We start from the raw sequence: 25846 nt of genomic DNA on the forward strand, positions 1-25846 counted from the left end.
TGTCGACAATGCATTGCAAAAACATTCTGTTGTCCAGTCCAATTACATACAGTCTTTGACCCCCCACCCAATGTTAAATACAGCTGTTTTAAAATGTTAATTTTAGCAGCAAAGCTATAGGGTAAATCCACATAGGCTATCACACAGTGTCTATTCATCTTCCTGTCTTACATCCTTTCTATTTAAAACAACAGTTCTATTATACTTTCTAGCCATGATGGAGTTTTTTTGTTTTTGTCTATGCATGGATACATAAGTACAGGACAATATTTTTGCAGTACACAAGTCCTTAACAGGTACAGTACCACATAATATTATCAAGTGACAAATAAGTTGAATGGCGTAAGCAAGCTAGAAACTTATGACAGTGTGTGTGTGGTTGCAATATGTGTGCATGTGTGTCATCCAGACAAGTCACAGTATAGGCCTACAGGTAGGCCTATGTACTGTATATGCCCCCCCCCCCCCCCCCCAAAAAAAAAAAACATGACTATAAGTGTTATGTACTGAATTAATTTAAAAACTCACGTATCCATGCAATTCTGACTACTTGAATGAAGTAATGATGTGGCTTTAAGGAGCAGGCGCCGCGCAAGAGCCCTTCAAAAAAAATAACATTTTCAATTCGCAGCACTGAAGTAGGCCTATAGTGAGGTCCAGAGTGATATTCATTTCAAATCCCTGTATATCTGATAAGCTCTGATACGGGCGTTCTGCTCATCAGCAAAATCCATGAAGAGTTATCCAGTCCGCATCATGAACACCTTCGTGTGGCGTCTTCGGCAAAAGTATCCGACAGCGTCGGTTACTTACTAAATTTACAACAACAAAAAATCGGTGTAATAGTCCCTAGGACAAAACATATGTGCCTTAAAAGACCAGACCATAAAGAGCAGTATTGATGTCAAGTGAAGGCAGACAGCATTTATTTCAAAAGTGGGATAAGGCTCTGAGCGGGGCTCGACTAATACAGAATATAAATCTTAATAGCTTTTCATGATACACTGCAGCTCTTAATAGCCCGTCTGGCCTTTCAACCATAAAATTAAATGTCACTGTTGCTCCAAAGTTCTCATTATGATACAAGAGACTGAACACTGACATCACCGTTCTGATAAATATACAAGTTACATACAGAGGTGGGGAATGAGGCTTTTTAAATTGCCGCCTGCAGCTTTCAAACTACTCGGAAAGCTTTTGTGACGCTTTGCATTTACTGCTGCAGCTAATAAAGCAGAATGTATTGACTAAAGCATAAATAGAGCCTCGAACCAGAGCAAGGCCACTAAGTAATACTTTGGCCTTTCGAATACTGTGTACAGTATATTGTTTTCAATCGACTGCAAATGTCAGCCGGCTTACAGGCAGCAAGGTCTCGCATATTTTTGCATTTTCATTGAGCACCTTTAGAAATAATGTGGAGGTTTATGAGGACTCGTCTCCACTTTGCTTACGCGTGCAAGGGTTTGTCAACCTGCTCCGTTAATGGAGTGACATCACAAACACCTGTGTTGGCGTCATTTACACAACAGGAACTGGTAAACAAGACTGACCTTGATGTGTGGTGGGCCCATGATATGACTTTTATTAGGCCGATCATTCCGAGACGGACAGCAGTATATTGCTGATGGAACTTGCTTGGATAGTTCTACTGCTGAATGAATATCTAAATTATAATAATTATGAATAATCTAAAGAACGTACACAGCGATGTATTGGGCCTTTTCTTCTTGTAGCCTCTGGTTCACTGCTAGCCCAGCCCACCCAACAATAGAATTGGTGAAGAGATGCCCTACCCTGTGCTTGGCGAGTAGAACCCATCCCCTGAATGTATTCCCATGTGTGTACTTTAGATTGAGCCCATATTGGACCCACATAACATTGTAAAGACAATTTTTGGGTTGATTTCTCTATTAAGGGGGAAAAAAAGAAGCTATTTTCTTCGTTATATAATTAGCTCAATAATTGATTATCTGAATTTTACCCTGCCAAATATCAGAATCAGAATCGTGCAAAAAAAATCACTCATACAATTTTTGTTTAGACTTTTTACTTCTATGCCATTAAATTATCGAAATAAATATATTGCAATTTTCTTTGATTTAACTCATCTGACATTAATAAAAAAAATAGCAGTTGTTAGCATTGTAAATGTAAACCTCACCGTATGTTGTAAAAAACTTTATGTTTCAATTGTAAAGGTCATTGTGTGTCTAATGCAAGACTAAACGTATTCAGCATGCAATAGTCCAAGTTCGTTTCATACATGCAAAAAGATTAGCAACATTTTAACACAGTGTTCCAAGATTTTTTTTTCTCCATTTTTTTATTATTTTACAGCAGAAAGAATATAAAGCATTCAGAAAACATCTTCCATATTTAAGGGCATTTCAAAAATGTTTTGCATGGCTTCAGCAGCTGAAATCACTTTTTTTTTTTTTTTTTTTAAACATATCCATCGAGTCAGTGACGCTTGTACATGCACAGTTACAAAAATAAAAGCTACAAACAAGATAAGGGAAAGAGGGGGAACAAAAGCAAGAAGAACGCAAAAACACATTAGGAGAACCGAGGGGAGCTGGAACATTTGAGGGCAGGCGAAAAGTCACATAACAGGGGAAGACAGAGAAAGAGCGCTATAGAGGAGAGGAAAGTAGATCTAACACTAGTTCATCACATGCAAAGTGTCGAGGACCCACAGCTTTCTATCAAAGTTGGGCCTTTTTTTTTCTTCTCGTTTGGAAATTGATGAAAACGTGCAGTTGGGTATAGGGTGCCATATCATAATAATTTCTCTCCATAAACTACTGTGTCTTGCATAAGAGTCTGTCGACCATGTGCGCTCGCCCAGTGGTAAGTCTCTTTATTGCTCTGTGTTGACGAGTGGAAGATGTAGTGAGACTACTTGTTGTCCTGATTCCTGATGTGTCTTTACTGAACCTCTCTCTGGCAGGGGGCGGTGGGAAAAAGAAGAGGAGGAAAGGCCCATTCTCAAGTGTCATTCAGTCCGAACAGACTTACTCCACAGAGCTTGTCTGTTGGATTTTATGTTAATTTATTGGGCACGAAAAATTTGACAAGCCTCTCGATTGCAAAAAAATAACATACGTGTTAATTCCAATTCATCCTCTTGTGCTTTGCTCTGTTTCCTCCTCCCCATTTTGGCACCCTGAGTAAAACACAGAAGGGGGGCGAAAGAGCAGAGCAACGCTGATCTTTGACATGTGACTACTGTATCATTTCACAATGAGCTCATTTATAGACTCAATTGAAATGAATGAAAAAAATTCAATTAAAAGAGAGAGAAAAAAAGGCTAATTTCAAGCTGGCTGAAAAAAAAATAGTCCTCGTGCTTTGCCATGAAAACATTAGTAGCTACCGTTTAATATTGAGCACGTGCCAGCTCGCTTTTCTGTGGCACGCCAAACCTGAACCTGTTGGTCATACGTTCATCCGACTACCGATTCTAGGAAAGAAAGCATGCGTCAGGTGCACTTCTATCAACTAACTATTTTTCCCATGCAAGCATAATAAATCCCCCTCCTTTTAGCGACTTTGCATTACACCGGCAGATTTGAGGGTGAATATGCATTGCAACAAACCCCAGTAGTGGCATTTCGAAATGTGATTTGAGGAAAGAAAGAAAGAAAGAAAGGAAGGAAGGAAGCAAAGAAATAAAGAAAATAAAGAAAATAAAGAAAAAAGAAAAAAATAAGAAAGAAAAAAAAGCAAAGAAAGAAAGAAAAGAAAAGAAAAGAAAAGAAAAAAAAAAAAAGAAAGCTGCATGTTGACAAGCTGGAGGTTTGCATGGACGCTTGTGACTAGGGAATGGACAATTCTGTATGGAGGACCCAAACTGCCAAAATTCAAAATACATAAATGACTAAATTACTAAAAGTGAGAATATACAAAAAATATATATATTTCGAAAATTTAATTTAAAAAAAATATATATAGATGGGAAAAAACTCAACAACAAATATATATATATTGGTATTTAATTTTTTAAATTGTGTATTTTTTATATCTGTTTTTATTTTCACTTTTAGTCATTTATTTATTGTTAATATTGGTCTATAATTGCCAGGACAAAATGTTATTTAAATAGGGGGGCAGTCCTGCGTGTGTTGGACTGCTTTTCATTTATGTGATTTGAGTGAGCGGGCTCTGCGAACAAGGAAGTCTCGCTGAGCTGACTTGAATGGAGAGCTCCAGCAATGGACGACTATCTTGTCCACTGTCACCACAATTTGCGACTTGAGTTGCTCGACAACAAGGCGAGGTGACAATGGACAAGATAGTCGTCCATTGCTGGAGTTCTCCAACGCAAGCCGGTGAGACTTTCTTGTTCGCCGACCTGCTCACTCGAACATTGAAAGGCAGTTTGCAACGGCGGAGTCCAACTCAAGACACGCTTAGGACCGCCCCCTCATTTGAATAACATTTCGTCCTGGCAGTTTGAACCAAAACTGCCAAAATTAAAAATAAATAACTGACTACATAAATAAATAAATGACTAAAAGTGAAATAAAAACGGATATAAATATATAATTAAAAAATTAAATACAAATGTATTTATTTAGGTATATATATATATATATATATATATATATATATATATATATATATATATATATATATATATATATAAGAGAGAGAGAGTTTTTATTTCCATTTATATGTATTTTTGTAATAAAATTTTCGAATTATCTATATCTTTATATCCATTTTTTATTTTCACTTTTAGTCATTTATTTATTTTGAATTTTGGCCCCCCATAATTCTAAGCCTACATTATATAAGTCAAAATGGCGGTCTTTCTTAGGGAAAACAAGCTCACTGGACGTTTGATCGTTGTAATTTGATCTGTAAGGATTACTTTGATTTCAAAATGTGATGAAATGTCGTTTAATTACTATAACAATAGGATATGAACAGAAATTGGATGTAATTGTTTAACATTAAGATGAATGTCCTAACAAACAGCCAAGAGGCACATGTACATTCTTACATTAAGAAATAATCAAAATGTATACAATTTGGTTCTTAGGTCATCTGAATATTGTTTACTATGCTAACAATGTAAAAAATGTTCCATAGAAAATTCAAATGTGTGACGTGCAAGCTAAAACATTCAAAAGACTAGCATATGGCACGTTAGCTAGCACGGAGCTGTGGTGGTTTGATCTCGACTTGAGTTAGCCTGGCCAGCCAAGAGTAGGAGATTTGTTTCAATAATTTAAGTGATTTGGACAATTACTGTATTGTTTTGCCTATTTTTATTTAATTAACCCTAATGTTTGACCTCCTGTTGTTAAGAAAAACGCATAAGCGTCTCTGACAAGAGGGGAGGGGGCTTTACTTCATTGTTGTAGATAATAATGCAAGCCTGTTAAAATATGTTAAAAAAATAAAAATAAGTAAAATGATACATTTGATCACACTCAGAAATGATTCTTACCACTTAGTAAGTGCTCACTGCAAAGCACAGTGGCCTTGGGTTAGCGTCCATTTCAAACCGTCCGGTTCCACGCTTTCACTGCGTTTTCTCCCACGTTCAGGGTCCACGGAGAAAACATGGAATGATCATTTACTTTCCATCATTTAATGGTTCGAACATTCAATCGCACAATAACTTTTAGGCCTGATTTTCTGAAAGCTTTGTACGCAAGTCACAGCAGGCAAAAGTTTCACCGAATAACAGGGGTGTTGCAATGCGAAATGCACGGATGTTCGGAATTGTCATAATGACGATCTGTGTAACTCAAATGGACAAAAACAAGCATTTTTCGATTTGCGTGACCTCGGATGAATAGGCACTTTCAACATAAACATGGACTAAATCATAATTAGAGGGGAAGTTAAACACAGAAAGATCTATTTTGCAGAATATTTTCTTAAACATTCAAACAGACACTAAAATGCAAAATATACTTATTGACTATAGTTGTGCACAAATTGAGTGTGTATTTTTAATATTCAATTCTGGATCAAATAATAGTAGCACCTTGGGCTGCTTGACAAAGAAACGCAGCCGTGCACAGTATGCTACATGAGTTTCAGCTTGAACTATCGACCTTTGTACACAAAATACAGCATTAAGTTCACTTTGGACTTGGCAGCCTTGATCAAGAATGAAATACTGGATGATGTCTTTTTAATCAATTAATACTTAGCGACACTGCACGGCATATTTCAAAATATTTTGGATGGAGATGAAAGAAACCGCTTGGTCAAGGCTGCCATTTACAATCTTTAAAAACGCCACATGATAACTCATCACATTCCTTTTTGTAAAAACAAACCAAAATAAAACTCTGATATTGAGTGATAGTGGTTATATAATGCTTTCTTCTTAAATATGATTCCCTGTTAAAAGTGTGCACTATTATTATTATTATTATTATTGTGGTGATCTCGTGATAGTATAATACGTATTTCCCTGTGAGTTTGCCTGCCTTGCAAAAAGGATGTTTTCTAAGCTATGTAGCATTCACGTTCCTCGGCACCATTGGCAAAGGATTCCGGGTAGCCTGACATGAATACAAGGAAAAAACAAGAAGGTAAACATACTAGGGTGATTTTTACAGACTTTCCCTAACTTTACAGACAGTAGTTTAGTTGGAGCTTTCATATGGCATTAATCACATGCTTTAGGAAAATGTTCTTTTTTTTTTTTTTTTTCAAACAATCAAAATAAAATACTCCAATAGTGAAATTGTTTTCATTTTACAGAGCATAGCCACTACTGCTTTGTTGTGTCCCCCTCTCCCACCCTTGACTCTTCTTACTTTACATGCACATAACTCATTTTTATCCCAGCTATGTACACTATTTACAAACAATACATCTGTACTTCTTAGGCATTCAAAGAAAACTATACAAATATTAGTTTTTGTCTCATACCTCTTTTTGGCCCATTTTTTTTAATGGATAAAATAATATATTTCTAAAATACAATCCCCTTTGGGTAAATGTTTTTTTTTTAATTTTAATTTTTTTTTATTCCTACATACTTCCAGCCTTCTTTATATACAGAAATGTTCACTCAATTCTCAAAAATATGGATTTGTCAAACCCCTATTTTGGGACAATCTTAGCGACCCGTCAAAGAATCTCTAAGATGTCAAGGCAATGTATGTGATCTTCCCCTCAAAAGCCTTGGCAGGCTCTGAAGTTCATTGAAAAACAAACGTAACCTGACCTACGACCCCCGACTGTTACAACAACGAAAAAAAAAAGAAGTGAGTTAACAAAGACAATGTAGGCTCAGCCTGCTGTGAAAGACCATAAAACACACGAGCAAAGACTTTACTTAGCCATAGGTCATGCATTTTTTTTTTCTTCTTCTGGGATTGGATTCTACAACACAGAACCTGGAGATTCAGGTCACTGATACATTAGACATGAAGGGACAAACAGCATGGAACAAATTCAAGTCATCAAGTAACAACAGGCAACTATTAGACCCCCGTTTGCGTCACTGCTAACCCCCCTCCCGAGTCCACTACATTCAGCTGTGTGGGCCGAGAGACGGGGCGGAACACTCCGGGATGCTATGAGCTGTTGAGATGCCTTGATTATGTGTGTGGATGATGGTTTTGTTGAAAGGGGGGGAAAAAATATATCAAAAAACAATTAAGAGTCTTCCAGCATGGTCTCCTTATATGGTGTGAGATCTTGACAGGCTTGTCCGTTGTTGTCTTCTTTCATCATGTCCGGGAAAAGGTGCAAAAAAAATAAATTAAAAAATGCCATGAAGCAGCTGTCTGCAGCACCCTCCCCCCCACAAGTTTATAATCCCTCAGTAGAAGGTGAAACGTTCCAAGTGAAAATGTGTGTGTGGGGAAAAATTGTGTTACAATAGTGACATTGCACTTTTGCACTGATGCTATTTTTCATCCACTTCTCCTGTTAAATGTCTTGGGTCCCCAAAGAAAAAGAGGAGGCGTTCGAGGAGTGACGTCACATTGCGAGGGGGGGCTTCTGAGCGGGCTCATGTTCCCTGGCCCTTTTCAATTCTTTCACCCTGCAACACACACACAGAGAATGAACATGAATGAATGAAGCCTCGCTCGCTTGAAGCTCCAGTTTTACGTCACAATGTCAACACCGACGGCAACCTGGAAGACGGACGGTAGCTCTGTGGAAAAAAAGTGCTGGTCATTACAACACAAGATCACACTCAACATATGAAATGCAAAAAGGTTTGCATTTGCATTCATCCATTCTTATTATCCGATTTTTGGCACCGACATTTTTATGTTAATATTGCAATCTACAAATGCATCATCGTAAATTGCTTTTCAGTTGATATTCATTTAGTACTGCAGTGGCACCTTGAGAAATGAGTTGAATTCATTTCGTGATCACACTTGTAAACAAAGCTCTTATCTCAAATCATCCGTGCCCACTGAAATGTATGGAAATGCAATTAATCTGTTATAGCAAGAGTGAGTTGAGTTCAACTGTCACCATACAGAACTTGTATCTCAAAGCAAAAAAATGTGTCCGTATCTTGAAAAACTCCTAAGTGCAGTCACTCTCATCTCAAGGCACCACTGTGGCTTTTATTGTCTTCCTATTTTGTATGTTTTCCTTTTCCACCTGAAATAAACTTACTGTGTGCAAAATGTAGCAATTGAGTACTTTGCTGATCAGTGATGATAAAAAAAGAAAATAAAAAGTAATCTATTTAATATTAATAAAATAATAAATACACACAGACATTAAGTCAGGGATGACTTTTTATGGGTCCAATATTTTCATTTCCCATATTTAATTGCTGGCCTTCAGAGAAGAGATGTGTCATTCTGACATAAGCAAACCCCTCTGAATGTATCCTTAACTATCAACCATCTTGGTTTCAGCTTCTTCTTCACTGTGACATTCATGTGCCACTGCATGTAGCTTGTGTGTGTGTGTGTGTGTGCTGCATCCTCTCATGCTGAGCTGATGTACTCCCGGGAGGTAAGAATCCATTACTGCTCTCCCATTGGGGAGAGGAATCTATTGTTTTTTCTTTCTGACCTATATGCTTTCCTCGCCGTGCGACCTATTAGACAATATAGCACAGACAATTGTCTGGTGCAGGATGCTGCGCAATCCTGCCTGCTTATTTCTGCAGATAAGATCAACAGAAGGGTGACGAGTTAAAGGAACATGAATGGAAAAACATGACTAAATGTAGAGGATTTTATGTGTGTTTCTAAATATAGAACATTCCAAATAGTGTTATCTGCTTATAATAAATATTGAAAGCTAGATAGGGGAATATTCCAGATAACAATTTTGTTTGGTCGCTCCTTTAATTTGTCACCCGACAGTTTCAACTTTAAACAGTTTTGGCCTTCCAAGATGGTTTCAGACTTTCTAAGTCTGTCAAGTGGCAAGAAACAAGACATACAGCCAGCCAGTAAAAGAGAGACAACTTGAGAAAACAACAGGCCCATAGCATGCCTTCAGGCTTTAAGTTGTCAACACTTGACATGCAGCAGAATAATATGTGATAAAAAATAAAATAAAAAAAAAAGCAACCCCCGCGCTCTCTCAGACTGTCTTTCTGTGTAAACCACTGAAATGAAACCAAGATCTAAGGAGAGAAAGACAGGTGAAGAGAAAAAGGCCTGTCGCACCATTTCTGTTAGTTTGATAAAAAGTCTGGCTCTGTTGGGAGCTTTTCAATACACCTGTGGCTCCGGCTGGCAGCCCTCATGCAAGCAGGCATCAAGCAAAAGTGATGGAGGAGGACGTTGGGTCGGAAGAGAGGCAGGAAAGAGAGAGGCAGAGAGCAAAAAGGAGAAAACGAGCGGGAGAAAATGCAAAGGCCGAGAGCGCAGGAGGAGATCGTTGTATTATTAAAGAGCCATAGACAGAGGAAGAGAGAGAGAGAGGGCGAGAGAAAGAGCGAGCGAGAGAGACAGAGAGAGAGAAATGAGAGAAAGAGGCACGAACTGAGTTGCTGAGGCAGCACTCACCCGCTTGAACAGTCTATGGTCCATCAAGGGGCTTGGCGTAAACAGCAAAACAATACCAGACAGCTATTAGCACACAGTAGGCACTCTGCAGCAGGGGTGCGAGCACAGGTGGGGGGGCCAATTACAGTGAGAGGAGAGGGGGGTCTGAAGCTTCGAACCGCATCCAACCAAAAATAACACACGGTAAAAAAAGACTCACGAAAATGTGCGGTCTATTTTAGCTGATTAGCAAAATGGAGGTTTTACGTAACATGTCGTGAACGTTCATGTTCGGGACTTTACCTATGGCGGCAGCGACGCAGAAACCTCATGATCTTCCTGGCGGCTTGATCCTGCCTCTTTGTGAGCAGACTACCTCTGGAGGAAAACAAACAAAGTGGAGAAAAGCTCAATAAGGTGACACATAATCAATACATTATACAGTTCTTTACACCATGGGATAACAAACTTCATCAAAAAAAAAAAAAGCTGTAATGTTTTCTGAGAATTAAGTAGAATTTTTTTCAAGAGTCTTACAAAATAGTCATATTTTTCCAATGTTGTAATAATATGGTGAAAGATAAACGAGGAAAGTGAGTTTAAAAAACAAAAATCGGACTTTCTGCATACAGAGATGACAGATTCATCAAATCACAGCTTTAACGTGGCTCAAAGCTAAGTTAGCAGGAAGTAGCTGGTTTAGAACACTGGCTCTCAATTTTTTTAACAACCATCATCAGGTTTTGTTCCTAAAGAGTACTGTATATTTCATATTTTTGTAAGCCACTGTAATTTTAGGCACAGTTTGAACATTAACACTGTGCTTAAGTGTAGAGAAAAAGTACTACTGTATATTGATGTAACTAAAATTATTATTATTAGAATTTTTTTTAACTACATAAAGCTTAACAAATTTCAGTATTTGTTTGGTTGGATGGATAGATGCATTTGAAATTAACCTTAAGCCACTGTAATATTAAGCCACTATAATATTAATTGAGTGATTCTTTCACGTACCACCAGAGGGAGCCTGTGCACTACTTACAGTATGCTTTATTAGTTCACTGTTTTCCATAAGTATTGAAACAGTTTTTTAAAACAATGAAACTTAATTAAAGACAAAAGATTTTGCCAACCCCAGGTTAGGATTCCCGAGCGGACCCCAGATTGTTTACTACTGGTGTACACTGTATACAAAGGTGTTGCTACTATGCGATTGCAATTGATTCGCCGGGAGGTTATCGAGCGTACTAACAAATAACAAATAATATTCCAGTGACATTTTGACAAGAGCCAGTCTGCCTAAATTGAGTGATTGGAAACTATAATAAACTCTTTGACCCTTTCGTGAGCTCCATTAACTGCAGACTGTGAGCAAATTCTGTGGAGCCGCATTTCATTGATGATATTTCTACCTCAATTTGTGCTGCACCAGGGCAGCGGCCGCCCCACGGTGGTGAGGCTTGAGCCTGCCAAACTCCTTGTAGCTGCGGTAGTATTGCTGAATGAGCACGGCGGCCCTCCTGCTCTGCTGGAACTTCTTCTGCTCGTAGTAGCTTCGGAATTTACTCTGGATAAGGATGGCGGCCTGCGTCATCTTCTTATAAAGTGCATACTGCAAACGAAGAACGAGACGAAAACATCATGCTGAGTGAACACTGGGCTGGTTTGGGGAACGTCTTGAGGTACTGGTTGTGAAGACGTTTACCTTCAAGGCTATCCATGTAAGCTTGCATAAAGGAAAAATATGTACTGTTAATTAAGCCACTGTGGTGATGTAACAAATAGTTTAAGCAGGGGTGTCAAAATGAGTGCATTCATTTTAAGTTAATTGAAAGTTCCTTTAACACCACTTTTTTTTTTTTTAAATGACTGCCCCTTACTTGGAAAGCCTCTACTGGGAGAATTCCAGTCGCAACGCAGCAGACATGTCAAAATTTAGCAGTTATAAATTTCATAACAATGCATATATTTGTGAAAACTGGGCTCAAGTTGTAGTTTACAATTTTAAAATGTTACTTAATGTTAAAGATTAAATAGCTCGTTTTTATAGTAGGCTACAGTGCATCTTTTTTTTTTTAATTTTAACAACATTTGATGAATTATTATGAAATGACTGCATCAGTGACTAAAAGATGCAATCACATGTCTATTAGAACTATTAGAAAAAATATTGTACGTTTCATTGTACATTTAGAACAGATATAATATTTGCGATTAATCGCGAGCTAACTATTGAAGTCATGCGATTAATTACAATTACAAATTTTAATCGCCTGACACCCCTAGTTATAAGATCCTTGTATGTTGAGTTAGTGACAATAAATGGGAAACAAGTACAGTGGCACCCCGTTTTGTATGATAGTTTGCCACATTACCCCCTCCCCCAAATATTTTGTCGTACAACCAAAACTGAGTGCTGCTGAGTGAGCGGGAAACGTGAGCGGGTTCATTGGAAGCATTTCAAGTTTTTGAGCTCATCTACTGAGTGTGACTGCTCAATGAGCCACAAAATGTTGCAATTTTTTCCCCTCCAAGACCTTTGATAGGAAAGATAAGAAGCTCTATAGAAAAAGAGGTGCCTAATGTTCGTTTACGAGTCATTTATATTTATTTCACATTGTGTTCAATATATTAAGATATAGCTATTTCCTATAAATTAATATTTTTGAGTGCCCGCAATGGTTTAATTGGAATTACATTATTTCCTATTATTATTTCCGATTTATTGCTCAAACCATTTTTAGTCTGTCTTTTTGGAATGGATAAAAACAAAAAACGAGGTTCCACTGTAGAGTGAACCCAACTTGAACGCAAACTATCCTACCTGTTTGTATTTCTTGTAACAACGCTGAATAACAGCAGCAGCTACTTCCTGTTGCTCTCGAAGCGGCCGCCCCTGTTGGAGAGTAGAGCGGGAGGGGTCAGAGGCCGAATCATAACCTGCTATTTGCCACCTTAGGTACGAGTGGCTCCGTCCGGTCTCTTGGTGTCTTCACGTGAGCCTCAGTAGGAAGCTGCGAGTCGGAGAGGAAGCCGAGCGTCCCCCTCGGTATTAGCTTGTAGATAAGATAGGCACCATAGATGACAAAAGACAGCAAACATTTGATCATATGAAAGAAAGTAAAAATAGTGAGGAACAGAACGAGGGAGACAACAAGCGGCAGCAGGCTCCATTCACCAAACAGCAGAGACAGCTGTTTACCAGGAGTAGCAATATGGAGGACAATGCAAAAGAACATGCTCTGCACAAGCATTTTCTCATGCTGAGATCCCTGGTGACATTTTTGTTGATATCGTCATGTGTGAGTTAGCAAAGGAAATCATAAGACAGGAAAGTGTGCAGTTTGACAAGAAACAGTGCATTCCCACACAAAAAAAATGACCTTTACGTCAGAGGTCACAGTTCCCCACTAGTTTGGGAGCAAATAAAAGCAAACCCATCAACGTCTCTCCAAAACTGCACGAATACTACAAGTACACGGTTTCCACACACAACATATGCTATCCGAGGGGAGGGCCTGTACCTTGTACTTGCGGAAGGCAGTTTGAACTAGACGGGCAGCTTCGTACAGCTCTCTTTGTTCTGGATCGGACAGAGTTAGCTGGGCCAGGTCTCTCTCCACCTTGCTATTGGAAGCATTGATGAACTCACTCCAGTCTGCCGGTGATGGAAGCGTGGGCCTCTCCAAGGGCCCCTCTCCCAGTGGGGAACCCCCAGGACTCAGGCTGGGGTTGGACGATGGGGTCAAGGGGTCATTATATAGAGATCTGCGAAAAGAAGAGCACCAGGGGAGTTATAGCTGTTTTCTGTTTGCTCATTGTCAAAGTGCAGTCACTGTCCAGGTATATGTACAACTGACCATAACCTGAGATAGAACTGATTACCAGCGGGGCGCCTACCGTATTTTCACGAATATGAGGCGCACTTAAAAGTCTTACATGTGCTCAAAAATGGACGACGCGCCCAATAGTGAGGTGCGCCTTATGTGTGCTCCACTTGACTGTCTGTGTGGGAGCATTTTTGCCGACGCATTGCTTATATACAGGAAATCCGGCCCTGGTTGAAGACCGGCAAGCATGAGAACCCGAAAGACTCAACTGAAGTCTTTCGGTTTCGCATGCCTGACAGTCTTCAAACAGGGCTGTGTTCCCTGTATACAAAAATTAGAATATCCTCAAAAAATTTAATAATTTCCGTAATTCCATTCAAGAAGTCAAACGTGCATAGATTATATATTCAGGGCTCACTACTTAAGTGATTACAAGTATTTTATTTTATTATTTTTTTTTTTTTACATTATTTGGGCTTCTAACTCATAAAACCCACAAAACCAGGATGACAAAAAATTTGAACTTTTTTTTCAAAATTTTCAACTTTTTGAGGATATTCAAATTTTTTGACGAACTGTATAAGATATAATTGGACGTCTTTGTGCTCTCTGCTTTTGCTTTATTGAACTGCAAGAGCGAGTTATGTCACAATTTGTGAATGGATTGTGCATGTTTGAGCTTTGGCAAAAGGCGGCATCACTTCTGAGGAGCCGCATGGTTACGAGGCTGATTCTGACAATACTACAATGATGAGAGAGAACCTGGCGTGTTTGATGGAGAACTAGCCCAGCTGTTCGTTTCAGATACAGAAGATGAAGACTTTGAGGACTATATATATATATATATATATATATATGTTAGTGCTGTCAAAGTTAAAGCGTTAATTGATTATTTAATCACAAAAAATTATTGCATTAATCATGAATTAACGCAGATTAATTGCACTATTAATTTTGACCATAGATTATCCTTTAGCATGACAGCGGATAGCTACGTTTAACCCCTGGGCGTTATTTGACCATTTTTTGGCTTTTTGTTGGTTCTGACCAAGCCATTTCAAAATAAAATAACGCCCAGGGGTTAAGGTAGCACAGGTTGTGTTTGAGCAATAAACATAATTTCATGCATTAAAGTAAAGGATTTAATGAATGTTTGCGTATCACATTTAGAATATTTGTTCATGCCAAAATATTGGGGTCATTTTTTTCCCATTTTAAATTATGCAAGTAATTCACTGATTAGAAAAATGTTGAAGACGTCCTCATAACAATAAATGTCAAAATAATTAACACATAACCGGTGCTCTTCAAATTTCGCAGGGCAAAAAATGTAGCTAAAAAAGCCCTTTTTATTAAGCGATTAATCAAAAAATATCATATCATATCATATCATATCACATTATATCATAAGTATTATCATATTGTTACCAGGAAGGCATTTTGCAGCAACACACACACACATGCTAGCCTCTATCCAAGGTCACTCCATACCGTAAGTGTAAGATGCTGGGCAGCTGCTCAACATCTCCCAGGTAGTTGGCCAGCCAGTTCATGGTGTTGTTAACCCCTGATGTGTCTACTGGCAAAGAGTCTGTCGAAGAAAAGTGCTCCCTCTTGATCCTCTCCGGTGTTGCTTCGATGATCTGCTCAGCCAGAGTCATCATATTTGCCTGTTTTATTGACACAAACATGCACGACTGTTGACTGATGCTGAAAGAACATCCAGTATTTGACAAGGGAGGTTGACTGTTTGGATCTGTGATGATTCAAATGCCAGTGGACATTGTCAAGATCAGAATAGTGGCACTTTGCCTATTATCAAGAGATTAAAAATATAAAGATTTCATCACAACATTCAAAAGCCGACTACTGATCGCACCAAATTTCCTGCAGCAAAGACAGGCCAACAAGTTGGGTGTGTGTCTTGACCTTAACCTAACCCCTGAAACCGACTTACCGAACCCCTGGGGTTGCCAATCAAACCGAGGTAAAGAACCACTGGTGCTGGTTTTATGTGTGATAGCATACATCCAGTGTAAATGTCTTTTGGGTCAAATTTAGAGACTCTATCTGACCTAACATAGTAAAGAAGTTACTCTCACCTGTAGGTCATCCATCTGCGTGAGACAGTCGTGATTCTCAAGATCATCGCGATAGGATAACATTTCTGTGTCAGCCATGTTTCTGTCTGCCATGACCAGCATACCGAGCTGTTCCCGCTGGCGTAACCGGGTGACGAGCTTTTCCTTCCCCAAATTGCTGCTTCCGCCGACCCCCAGGCCTTTCCTCGCCATGTTGCTGCTGGAGAAACTCTCCCTGGTGGTCCATCTGGTTGCCCCCGTGCTACCTCCTATAGACTGAGTCTTGTCCAGGTTCTCTGATGACTGGCTGTTGGGGCTCGAGGACAGCTTGTGGAGCTGCTGCTGCTCCAGGCTAAGAGGAACAGACATGGCCTTGTCGGGCCGCGTCTGAAACTGCTGTGGGTTGGGTTTATGCTTTTTCGCTAGCGGGAGGTCTCTTTGGCTCTCGCTGCTGTAGTAGCTTGAAGGCTCTGACCTGGGCCTCCTCAAGTCTGCAAAACAGACACAATTTTAACGTTAGCTGCAGCAATGCAGAGAAAATGACTCAGAAAGCCCAAAAAATCTACGAGCCTGGATTGTGGCTGGTGTTACTGGATGTAGTTGTCGTCGTAGCGGGACCTCCTCTCTTGCCACCGGGTGCTACTACATTCTCGTTCGCCCAGCTGAGCATCCAGCTGTCTGTAGCGGGGGTGTCGGGCGCTGGTGAGAAAGACATGCGAGTTGTGGGGGGGAGTGGAGCTGGTGGCTGTTGCTCCTCCCTCTGCAGTTGCTCCAGACATTCAGCCAATTTGGTATGACCACGTGAGCGGGCAATGGAAAGAGGTAGACGGCCCAAAGAATCCGGAATCGCAAGGGCCCGCCTATCCCATTTGTACAGGACCACAGCTGCTTCCAGGTGACCCAGCGCACATGCCCACATCTGGCACGGTTGCGAAAGAGCAGAAAAGAGACAGATGGAGCGGATTTTATCGCGCAAGTGCATGTTATCATCATCAATCAAGCTAAAGATGCTCAGCTCTCTTACCAGAGGTGTGCAGGAGAAGTGATCCACATTGAGAGGGTCCACTTCTAACTCCAGATCAATACTATCAGCATGCTTGGTGCTGGAATGAAGCCCAAAAAAAATAATCAAATAACACGCAACCCACATTAAAAAAACATCACCGTTGTATCGTCAGTATTTTGTTCCCACCGCCACTTGATGAGCGTCTGGATCAGGGTGGCGTAGCCCTGGCCTGCAGCCAGGTGAAGGAGCGTCATGCCTCGGAAAGTCTTGGAGTGGATTAAATGTTTGGACTTGGCCCAACAAGCTCTGCTCATCATCTTCTCGCAAACCACAACGACACGGCTCTCGAACGAGCTGTTGGCCTGCACTGGGCCAGAGCCGCACTGCCAAACACAAAAGATTCAATCTTTATTGGTGCTTTGACATCACTTTCTAAAAACACAGCAGTCACTCTACTCTGTTGCTTGTGCATTATTCTTTGTGTTTGCCAATAATGTAGAGATCAGAATATTATGATGTTTTAAGAATAAGACAGGAAAGCAATAGTATAATAATATATAATGGAAGTAATCTTCTAAATTATTTCTTTATTGCATCTGTATGCAGTCTTGTCATGTAATGGCACATAAAAACTGTACTTACGTAGAATTTTAGTATGCCATCTCTAGAAAACAGGACAATGTACAATGGCAGTGAAAACACCAATGTTAAAATTACAGTTACAGATTACAGTTTTTAATCTTAATTAATCTTCAACAGTTAACTCTCAAAAAAATCACAAATTTGAGATCTGTTCTAAATGTACAATAAAATATGTTTTAAGTTTTCATACGCTTAACATAAAAGTGGATTTTTTTTTAAACTAGTAGAAACATGGCTGCATCTTTTAGTCATTGATAGAGTAACTTTATAATAATTCATAAACTTGAGTAAAAATTAAAAAAAGATGTAGTGTACTGTAGAAAACGAGTGTGATATTGATTTGTGTTTAGGTCATTTTTCTGCCACTAGATGGCATAATTGCATTTGTAAGACATTGGCGACAGCTCAGTGCATTTTTGTTTTCATATTAAGAGCTAATTTGACAACATGAAGTAACTTGTGAAATTCTGATTTTTTTTAATAATCTTTTTATACACTTGTTAACAGAAAAGTAGAACTAGAATTTTAAACTAATAGAAATATGGCTGCATCATTTAGTCATTGATACAGTATTTTCATAAAATTGAGTTAAAATTAAAAGATGTACATCACTGTAAAAAAACGAGTGTGATATTGATTTGTGGTGATGGCATAATTGCATCTGAAAGGCGGTGACAGCTCATTCATCATATTAAGAGCTGTCTAATCTTTAACTTGAAGTAAAATTCGGCATATTTGTAAATTTGGAAAATACAACTTGACCGCAGTCTCCACAAATATATGCATATAATTACATTTATTACTGCTAAATTTTGACGTGGACGTGTCTGCTGCGTTGCGACTGGAATTCCACCAGTACAGGCCTTTCCAAGTAAGGGGTGGTCATTAATCGCGCGTTAAAATAAATTTGTGGCGTGAAAAGAAGTTTAACTCAAAATTAACACACTCATTTTGACACGCTTGGTTAAAATGTTTTCTTTTAGATACAAAATGTGTATATGACAAATCATTTCATTTTTAACCTATATAATTCCACTAGAAAGAAAAAACTGAACAAATGGACATGGCAGCATTTAGTCTCTATGGTCAGGGCGACAGCATAGCACTTGGACTCTTCTTGTCTAAGTGTCCCAAATGTGTCAAACTGCAGGGGCATCTCTGCACTGCCCTCTAACATTTGCTTTAGTTTGATCTGGGTAACTCTAACCATTTCATTTCCAATGTTCGGTTGATCATTGCCATGCTGAGAGCAGAAATGATTTTTTTTATCTTCAACTTCCTAGCAGACATGTGACAGTTCTGGGCCGCTATTGTCTGGAATTAAAAGTGTTTGAGGGCTTCAACTTTGACTGAAGTCCATCTGAAGAAAAACAACACCAATTCATAATGCTGCCACGATCATGCTTCCATGTTGGCATTCTGTTATTCCATTTATTTATTTTATTTTATTTATTTATTTATCCATCCAGGTAAGGCAATTGAGAACAAAGATTCTCATTTGCTTTCTCTATTTGGCAGCAGACAGAGCAGTAAAACAAAACCAGAAAAAAAAAAGCAAATCATACATACATAAATAGGCAACACACTACAGTGTGATAGTTACATCATACATTACATTACATTACCGCACAGTGTGAATAAAAAGCCAAAACAGGCTAAAAATAGCGGCAGCGATCGTGTATGTTATCCCTCATTAACCTTTTGAATGATAATATTTTGAGTTTTATTTTGCGCTACAGGATGTTCCAGTCGATTGGGGCAGAAAATTGAAAGGAAAATTGACCATAAATGGTGCGAACCTTGGGAATGATGAGTTTAATGACATTGCTGGAACCGTGAATGTGGGTGGTGGTATGCGCGGTGAACAGTCAGTGAAGGTAAGGTATGGTCTTGCCAATTAGTGTTTTATAGTGTGCTATTTGTTGCCTCAAAAGCTGTTTACCTGAGTCTGGCTGTTGCTGTCTCCCCCTCCGCCGCCCCCCCCTCCTCCACCGGTTCCTCCTGTTCCTCCACCAGCTCCACCACTCCCTGCACTGCTCTGCTGTTGGTGGCTGGCCATCTCCGCCATCCTCCTCTCCATCTGCTCCAAGCGCTCCAGGATAGACATTCTGAACTGGTTATCTGGCCAGGTGGTGGGACACAAGAGAAACACATTTACGACCGTGGGTTAGATTCAGTGTGAAAACAAACGCATGTGTTCGCTGTCGTACCCGCACACGCAACATTGCATCCCGACCAGGATGAACAATCACACTGTGGGCACCAAATGTGTTGCTTGGAGCAAGCGGCGGAGCTGCCGAAGCCCCTTGAACCATAACCATCAACCATTTGTGACATAAGCAATAAACGACAAGGTCCCTCTTCTAGCTCTTAAAAACTCTGTATAATCATCATTAATCTGACTGAGAAGTGAGTGAGAAGAATAGCATAAATCACGAACTTCATCATAAGAAGACGCTTTGCCAAAATGTACCTCCAACATCCATCAATCACCAATTATGGAGGTCCCCTTTCGAAACAGCTGCTTTCTCCAGCTCTCATCCAATGCAGCCCAAGAAGATGAACAGGCTGAGCAATGATGTTAAATTGGGCCTCAGCCCCCAACCGAACGCCCCCCCCCCCCCCTATTCACGCAGGGCATGCAGGACTCCACAGGGAGCGTGCGAGTGAAGGCCTCTCCAGTTGATTAAATGCAACCAATGAGAGCAAAAGGGTCCTGACTCACCCTCTCCCCCTTCCATAAGCAGACGCTATACGAGGGATAAGAGGCGACATTACCAATCAATCACAAGCACATCCAGAGTCCTTGAAGAAAAAGGCGCTCCATACATCAGGATGGAAGTGCATCAGCCTTGAGAGCGCTTACATGCTGCTTAGGAGGTGGCTAATATCTTGCACGCTACTATATATCAAGTATGAAATGACTTGGCCTTCGTAAATTGATCTGTGATTGGGAAGAAAAAAAAAACTCTCTGGTTCTAACTTGTACACAAACTGCTCAAGGAAAAACAATCAGAGAATCAGCACATCAGAGCTCCTTGGGCTTCAGGAACTTTGCTAGAAGTGAAACCATGACGGAATATCCACTTCCAATTAGTAAAAGAAGGAATTGGATCACATCTTGCTAGAAGTTTTAAACCTGTACTGTACACACACACATATACAATGATTGTTGTGTCTACTCAGTGTAATGGGATGAGTCCACATCGTCCACTGCAGTAGGGAGCATCGGAGACTGCATTAGCATTCCCCATTTAGCCACTATGAGGCCGTTTCTGTGGAAACCTGCTGCTGAGCGGTAACTAGGCGACAGGAACATGGCTGTGCGTGTATGCACTGTCTTCAATTGGCGTATTGATGAAGGGGAGGAGAAGGACTGTACACAAAAAAAATAAAAATAAATAGAGGGAGACGGGGAAAACATGGAACCAAATCTATGAATCTTCCTCCTTGTCTCTGTGCGTAGATGTCATCAGACGGGACCTGGCGGCTCTAAGTGGGGAGCTTTCACAACACAACATGGTGGCATTTGTGTTTTACAGCAGTGGTGGCTTAAGAGAACTCTCACGTCAGCTCACAGTAAAAGAGGTCAAACAAGCAAACATAATGTCAGTGGCTGGTAAATTGCTGCACCTGGTGACAGCATGCTACCCCGCGCCTATTAGCTTCGGGTCGCTTTCCTTCGTGCTTCTTTGTGAAAACCTGTCCAATCAACAGAGCTGTAGAAGACGCATATGTTTACAGCGTCTTCACCAATCGACCCGGTAATTAGTGCCAATTTAGCAGCCTCTGCTAAAGGCTGCGTTCCTTTATCTGGAGCGCTGTGGCTCGTGATAGGTCAGAACACTGCGACCTGTCACGATACAAGGCAACGCTCTCACTCTTGCCCGTGCTGACACGGGTCAAGGCAGATACAGAACCACGGCGCGGCAGAGCGGATAGTTAGCCGCACGCTGACATGTCTTTGTTCAGGCCCAGTGCTGCAGTGTGCTGCAGTGCAGATGATGTCATTTCCACCTGCTGCCTGCTGCTCTGAATGCGATGCACGTCCACTGCAGAGGGAGGATGGGGGAAGAGACGAGTGGGAGGAGACATGGAAGGTGAGCAGCCAAACAGAAGTGCATCAACACGGTGACATCGCCGGCGCCTTCCCACTCTCGGGTTTGTGGAGGTGCGTGCGAGACGAGCTCACTCGCCCACATTGAGGGCAAACTGTGGCATTCATTCATCAATTTATTCGTTTTATTTACAGCACAGATCAATTGTGATTATTACACTAACTCCTTTATGCATGCTTTTTTTTTTTTTGCAGGAGTTGGACACGTTCTAAATTTTCTCAATCAAGTGGATACAAACAAAGGTGAGAACAGTCAACAGTGCAGTCCACTGCATAAATCGTTTTAAGTACTCTTACAGTGGACTACAAAACTACTCGCCCTGTCCTCTCGAGGGTAAAACGTCTCCCATCCAAGAGATAAAAGCCCGAAGACGCTGAAAAATGCCACCAATTAAGTCTTTTAATGTATTGGTCGTTATCAGCGCGGACATGAAGAAAAATCCACTTAATACTGTCCGACAAAGGGCCTCAACATTTACGACCACTACCACAAATGAGTCATTTTATCGCTTGCCATGGATCCTCATTATAAGAAATCACTTGCGCTGGCCCTGTGGACCCGAGAGCCGGCAGCTTCCTTCAGACGACCAAGACGGCCTCCATGTGGAAAGACACTTTTTGCAGCGTGATGAAACTAACTTGGCCTCTGCATGGGAGCATGTGATGACGTTCTACTACTTTTCTCAGAGGTCACTCTAGCACTTTACATGCAGAGGAGTCTGAATATAATGATGCGGACGGTCTCTTGACATGGCAGCAACTCTTAAAAGGACTGATGAAAAGAAGGAAGATATACAGCGTGTGTGTGTGTGTGTGTGTGAGGTGGGGTGATTACATGCAAGGGCAGCATACGGTTGATCTGAGATGAGAGGAGAAAAGGGGTGATGAGAAGGGCAAAAGGAAGAGGAAGCGCCAGGGCACAAAGTGTCCTAAGTTAGGTTGGAAAAACATTTTTGACATTTCAGAAGCAACTTGTGTGGTGTTTGAGAAGGCACAACCGGAGAATTAACTTTAGGAAGCTCCATGATTTATTGAATAACTCAAATATGGAACCTTTGATTAAGGCTGATTTAATCTTCAAATTAAGATGTGTTCAATTATAGGATACTTTATTTGTTATTATTTTTTATCTCCTTGCAGCCGGTTTCTCACGTGAGCAGCACGTACGGCACCTCAACTTCAAACAGATGCATACTTGCCAAGCTGCACCATGTTCTACCTTGAGGTATTCGGAATCATAAAGAAACATGAATCAACAGTTAGCAAAGGTCACACTGCGTGATTGCATTGCTTGTCCTGCAACAACGAGAAAGCGGCCCTTAGCCTCCTGGCATTTGTCCAGCTAAATAGGTCAATACAAGTCTAGTCTGAAAAGTGAAGAGATAGATTGTGTCACCGCAAAGGTAAAATGCCAGGAGTGAGTGCCACGGGGACTTACTGTCATCTACCATTGCACTAATACACTGCTACAGAATTGGCTTTATGTCTTGGGCAGCAGGCCAGTTTGACTTTCGGCATTCTTAATAATATAATGTGCATAAATTAATAGCGCATATAATGTGTGCAAAGCAGGAATCAAATTCAAATCTAAAAAGAAACTAATGTGAAACTTTGAAGAAGAGTCGTTTTTTCGCATGACGTCTGGACAGGACAAAGTACCTGACCAGTGATGTGCAATCTTGATGACATTCTATTTTTTACACATTGTGGTGCCCTTCCATTTAACCTGACAAGGATTTCGATGCACAGCATGAAATGTGACTAAAGCTCAACTTGGAACTTGCTAAGAGCACCTTATCAACATACAACTGTCCACAAATGGCAAAGCTTTTATCAGAACCTCTCAGACATTTCTGCCACAAAGTATGAATAAATAATGATAGAGCCACCACTGTGAAGAAGAAAAGCAAAAAGCCAACAATTTCAACAAGACTCCATACAAAGCCACAGGTCACTCCACATCACACTTGTAATGGAGGACAATAATGAGCTGGTTCTGAAATGGATTGACGCTAGAATGCTGTTCATTTTGTTTGTCACTGGCGACTTTATATTAGTGTGTCTCACTATAAAATTATACTATGCAGACAAATAGGCCCACATGGACTCATGAGAAAAATGTTCATATTGGTGTGTCTGACGGAAGACTGTAAATGCTCGACTGTATCGCTAACCCTGGTCAGCAGCAGCATTGTTTACCATGTTGCTTGACTGTTGGCATACACACTTACTACTACTTAACCAAGCAGTCATAGTCACACATCGTTGTTTAATAGATTCACTTGATAGTTCAATCAATAAATAATAGTTTTTTTTTTTAAACGCTTTTAGTTTAGCAAAGAGGCAGAGCGAGGACAAAAAGTTCAGTTGGAAGTCGCTGTTGATGGATAGATAGATAGATAGATAGATAGATAGATAGATAGATAGATAGATAGATAGATAGATAGATAGATAGATAGATAGATAAGATTAGAATAGAATAGAATACAATAGAACACAAACATGTGTACATTTGGACTAATTAATCAAATTAGGCTAATCGGACCATTCATAGCGCAAGTTCCCAAAATGTTAAAGTCAAGTACCTCATGCACAGAAGTACTGTAGTACTAATGTGCTCACACCAACATTGCCACACTATTGTAGCCCTGTGATGTACAGGTACTTGTTTTCAGATGAATGAAATGTCATTCAGTGATTCTCAACTATTGTGAGATCATCAGCTGTTACTCAGTTTCACTTATTTGGTATCACTAAAAACGATTTGCGTTTGTAGAAATGTTGTATCTTTGCTCATCTATGTCGGCGACATATATTGACAAGAAGATCAATAAAATGCTTTTTCACTAGATGGCAGAAGGCACAATAAACATTTGAATCAGCCTGTTGCCAGTCATCCAACAAGTTTTGTGTTCAACTAAACGGGCAAACATTGAGTAAGTAAATTGAAAGCAAGATCGCAATTTAAAAATTCAATTTCAGAAGGCATTCTTGTGACATTTTTTTTTCTGTGGTGTGCCTTGAGAATTTTCTAATATAAAATGTGAAACGAACAGCTCTTTTTAATGACGTGGCTGTCTGTGGGATGCATAAATAATGGTTGGAAATATTAAAAAGAAAAGAAAATATTGGTGCTATAATGATAAGATAATGCTTGCTTGATTTCATGCAGTAGTAGTGAGTCCAGACTTTTCTACTACAACCAGAGGACTGACTGGACGTTTTTTTTTTTTTTTTAAGCCCAGTTACAGCAACAACAGCAGCATGCAACTTCAACTTCTTCTGACTCTTTCTCTCTCTCTCTCTCTCGCTCTCTCTCTCTCTCTCTCTCTCTCTCTCTCTCTCTCTCTCTCGCACACACACACAGACACACGATACACAACAATCCTGAAAAAAGACGACACTGTAGCCTGAATTTCTAACCTTCTATCTTATTTTCCATCGGGTAGAGTCCAGCCCAAACACGGGGTTGAAAAAACAAAAACTCGCCTCTTTTGTTTGTTAGGTGTCAGTCACCGGTATCCTGACCCACGCGAGTCGCGACATGGCTGCATTCCACTCCAAATTTTAAAAAATAACAAAAAAATATATATAAGAAATTTTGGTCTCAGCCTCTCAGACAAAAGGAAGCAAAAGCACATCCGCGTACATGTTGTGTGGACCGAGCGTCGATCAGCCTCCTCCACGGAGTCAAACAATGGAACAAGTGAGGGGAGAGAGCAGCGCGGTGAGCTTCTCCTCCAAGAGCTCCCTCCTCCTCCTCCTCCTCCTCCTCCTGTTCACCACTTCTTTCACCTCACACGCACGCACACACACTAGCGCACACGTGCTGCCGGTAAACAGACGGTGGTGGGGTTCTACTTCTCCCCTCTCCCCCCCGCTCATCTCTTTGTTTACTGCCTTTACAACATCGGGTTGAATCGCGGAACATTCAAACAGGTTCGTTGTGAGTACCGTGCCGCCTCATTAAAATGCATCTTTGCAATAGTTAAATCAAATACGCCCACCCCAGTTGCTCAATGTGCCGCTTGCAACAGTCTGCACGCTTCGTAGTGCGGCTGCAGCTAAACGAGACACGCACGCACGCACGCACACACTCACGCGCGCGCACACACTGGACCCTGGGTCCAGAAGGTTGGAAGCGCGGGATCTCATTGGAGAGATGTGCACCGATGCTGGCTGTGTCCTGCCCATGGCTCCCTACCTGCAGT

The 25846-nt window shown here is 40.4% G+C and overlaps 1 protein-coding gene across 12 annotated transcripts in view; it reads right to left on the reverse strand.

The window, feature by feature from the left end:
* Positions 1–5958: 5958 nt before the first annotated feature.
* camta1a (calmodulin binding transcription activator 1a) overlaps positions 5959–25846 on the reverse strand; it is a 347902-nt gene continuing 328014 nt past the window's right edge. For 6 of the 12 annotated variants that reach the window (XM_077575685.1, XM_077575652.1, XM_077575677.1 and 3 more), the window contains 13 exons: positions 19461–19639; positions 17063–17259; positions 16895–16973; positions 16441–16789; positions 15892–16361; positions 15281–15459; positions 13484–13727; positions 12784–12855; positions 11665–11685; positions 11372–11571; positions 10260–10334; positions 9978–10008; positions 5959–8029 (listed from right to left, as the gene is read on the reverse strand). In XM_077575685.1, the coding sequence (XP_077431811.1) occupies positions 7997–8029; positions 9978–10008; positions 10260–10334; positions 11372–11571; positions 11665–11685; positions 12784–12855; positions 13484–13727; positions 15281–15459; positions 15892–16361; positions 16441–16789; positions 16895–16973; positions 17063–17259; positions 19461–19639 (2129 nt within the window). In that variant the 3' untranslated portion in view covers positions 5959–7996. Of the gene's footprint in view, positions 8030–9977; positions 10009–10259; positions 10335–11371; positions 11572–11664; positions 11686–12783; positions 12856–13483; positions 13728–15280; positions 15460–15891; positions 16362–16440; positions 16790–16894; positions 16974–17062; positions 17260–19460; positions 19640–25058; positions 25414–25846 lie in introns of those variants that run through there. The other 6 variants (XM_077575728.1, XM_077575671.1, XM_077575719.1 and 3 more) reach the window with 5 other exon arrangements.

This window comes from Vanacampus margaritifer, chromosome 1, assembly GCF_051991255.1.
Source record: "Vanacampus margaritifer isolate UIUO_Vmar chromosome 1, RoL_Vmar_1.0, whole genome shotgun sequence".
NCBI lineage: Eukaryota > Metazoa > Chordata > Actinopteri > Syngnathiformes > Syngnathidae > Vanacampus > Vanacampus margaritifer.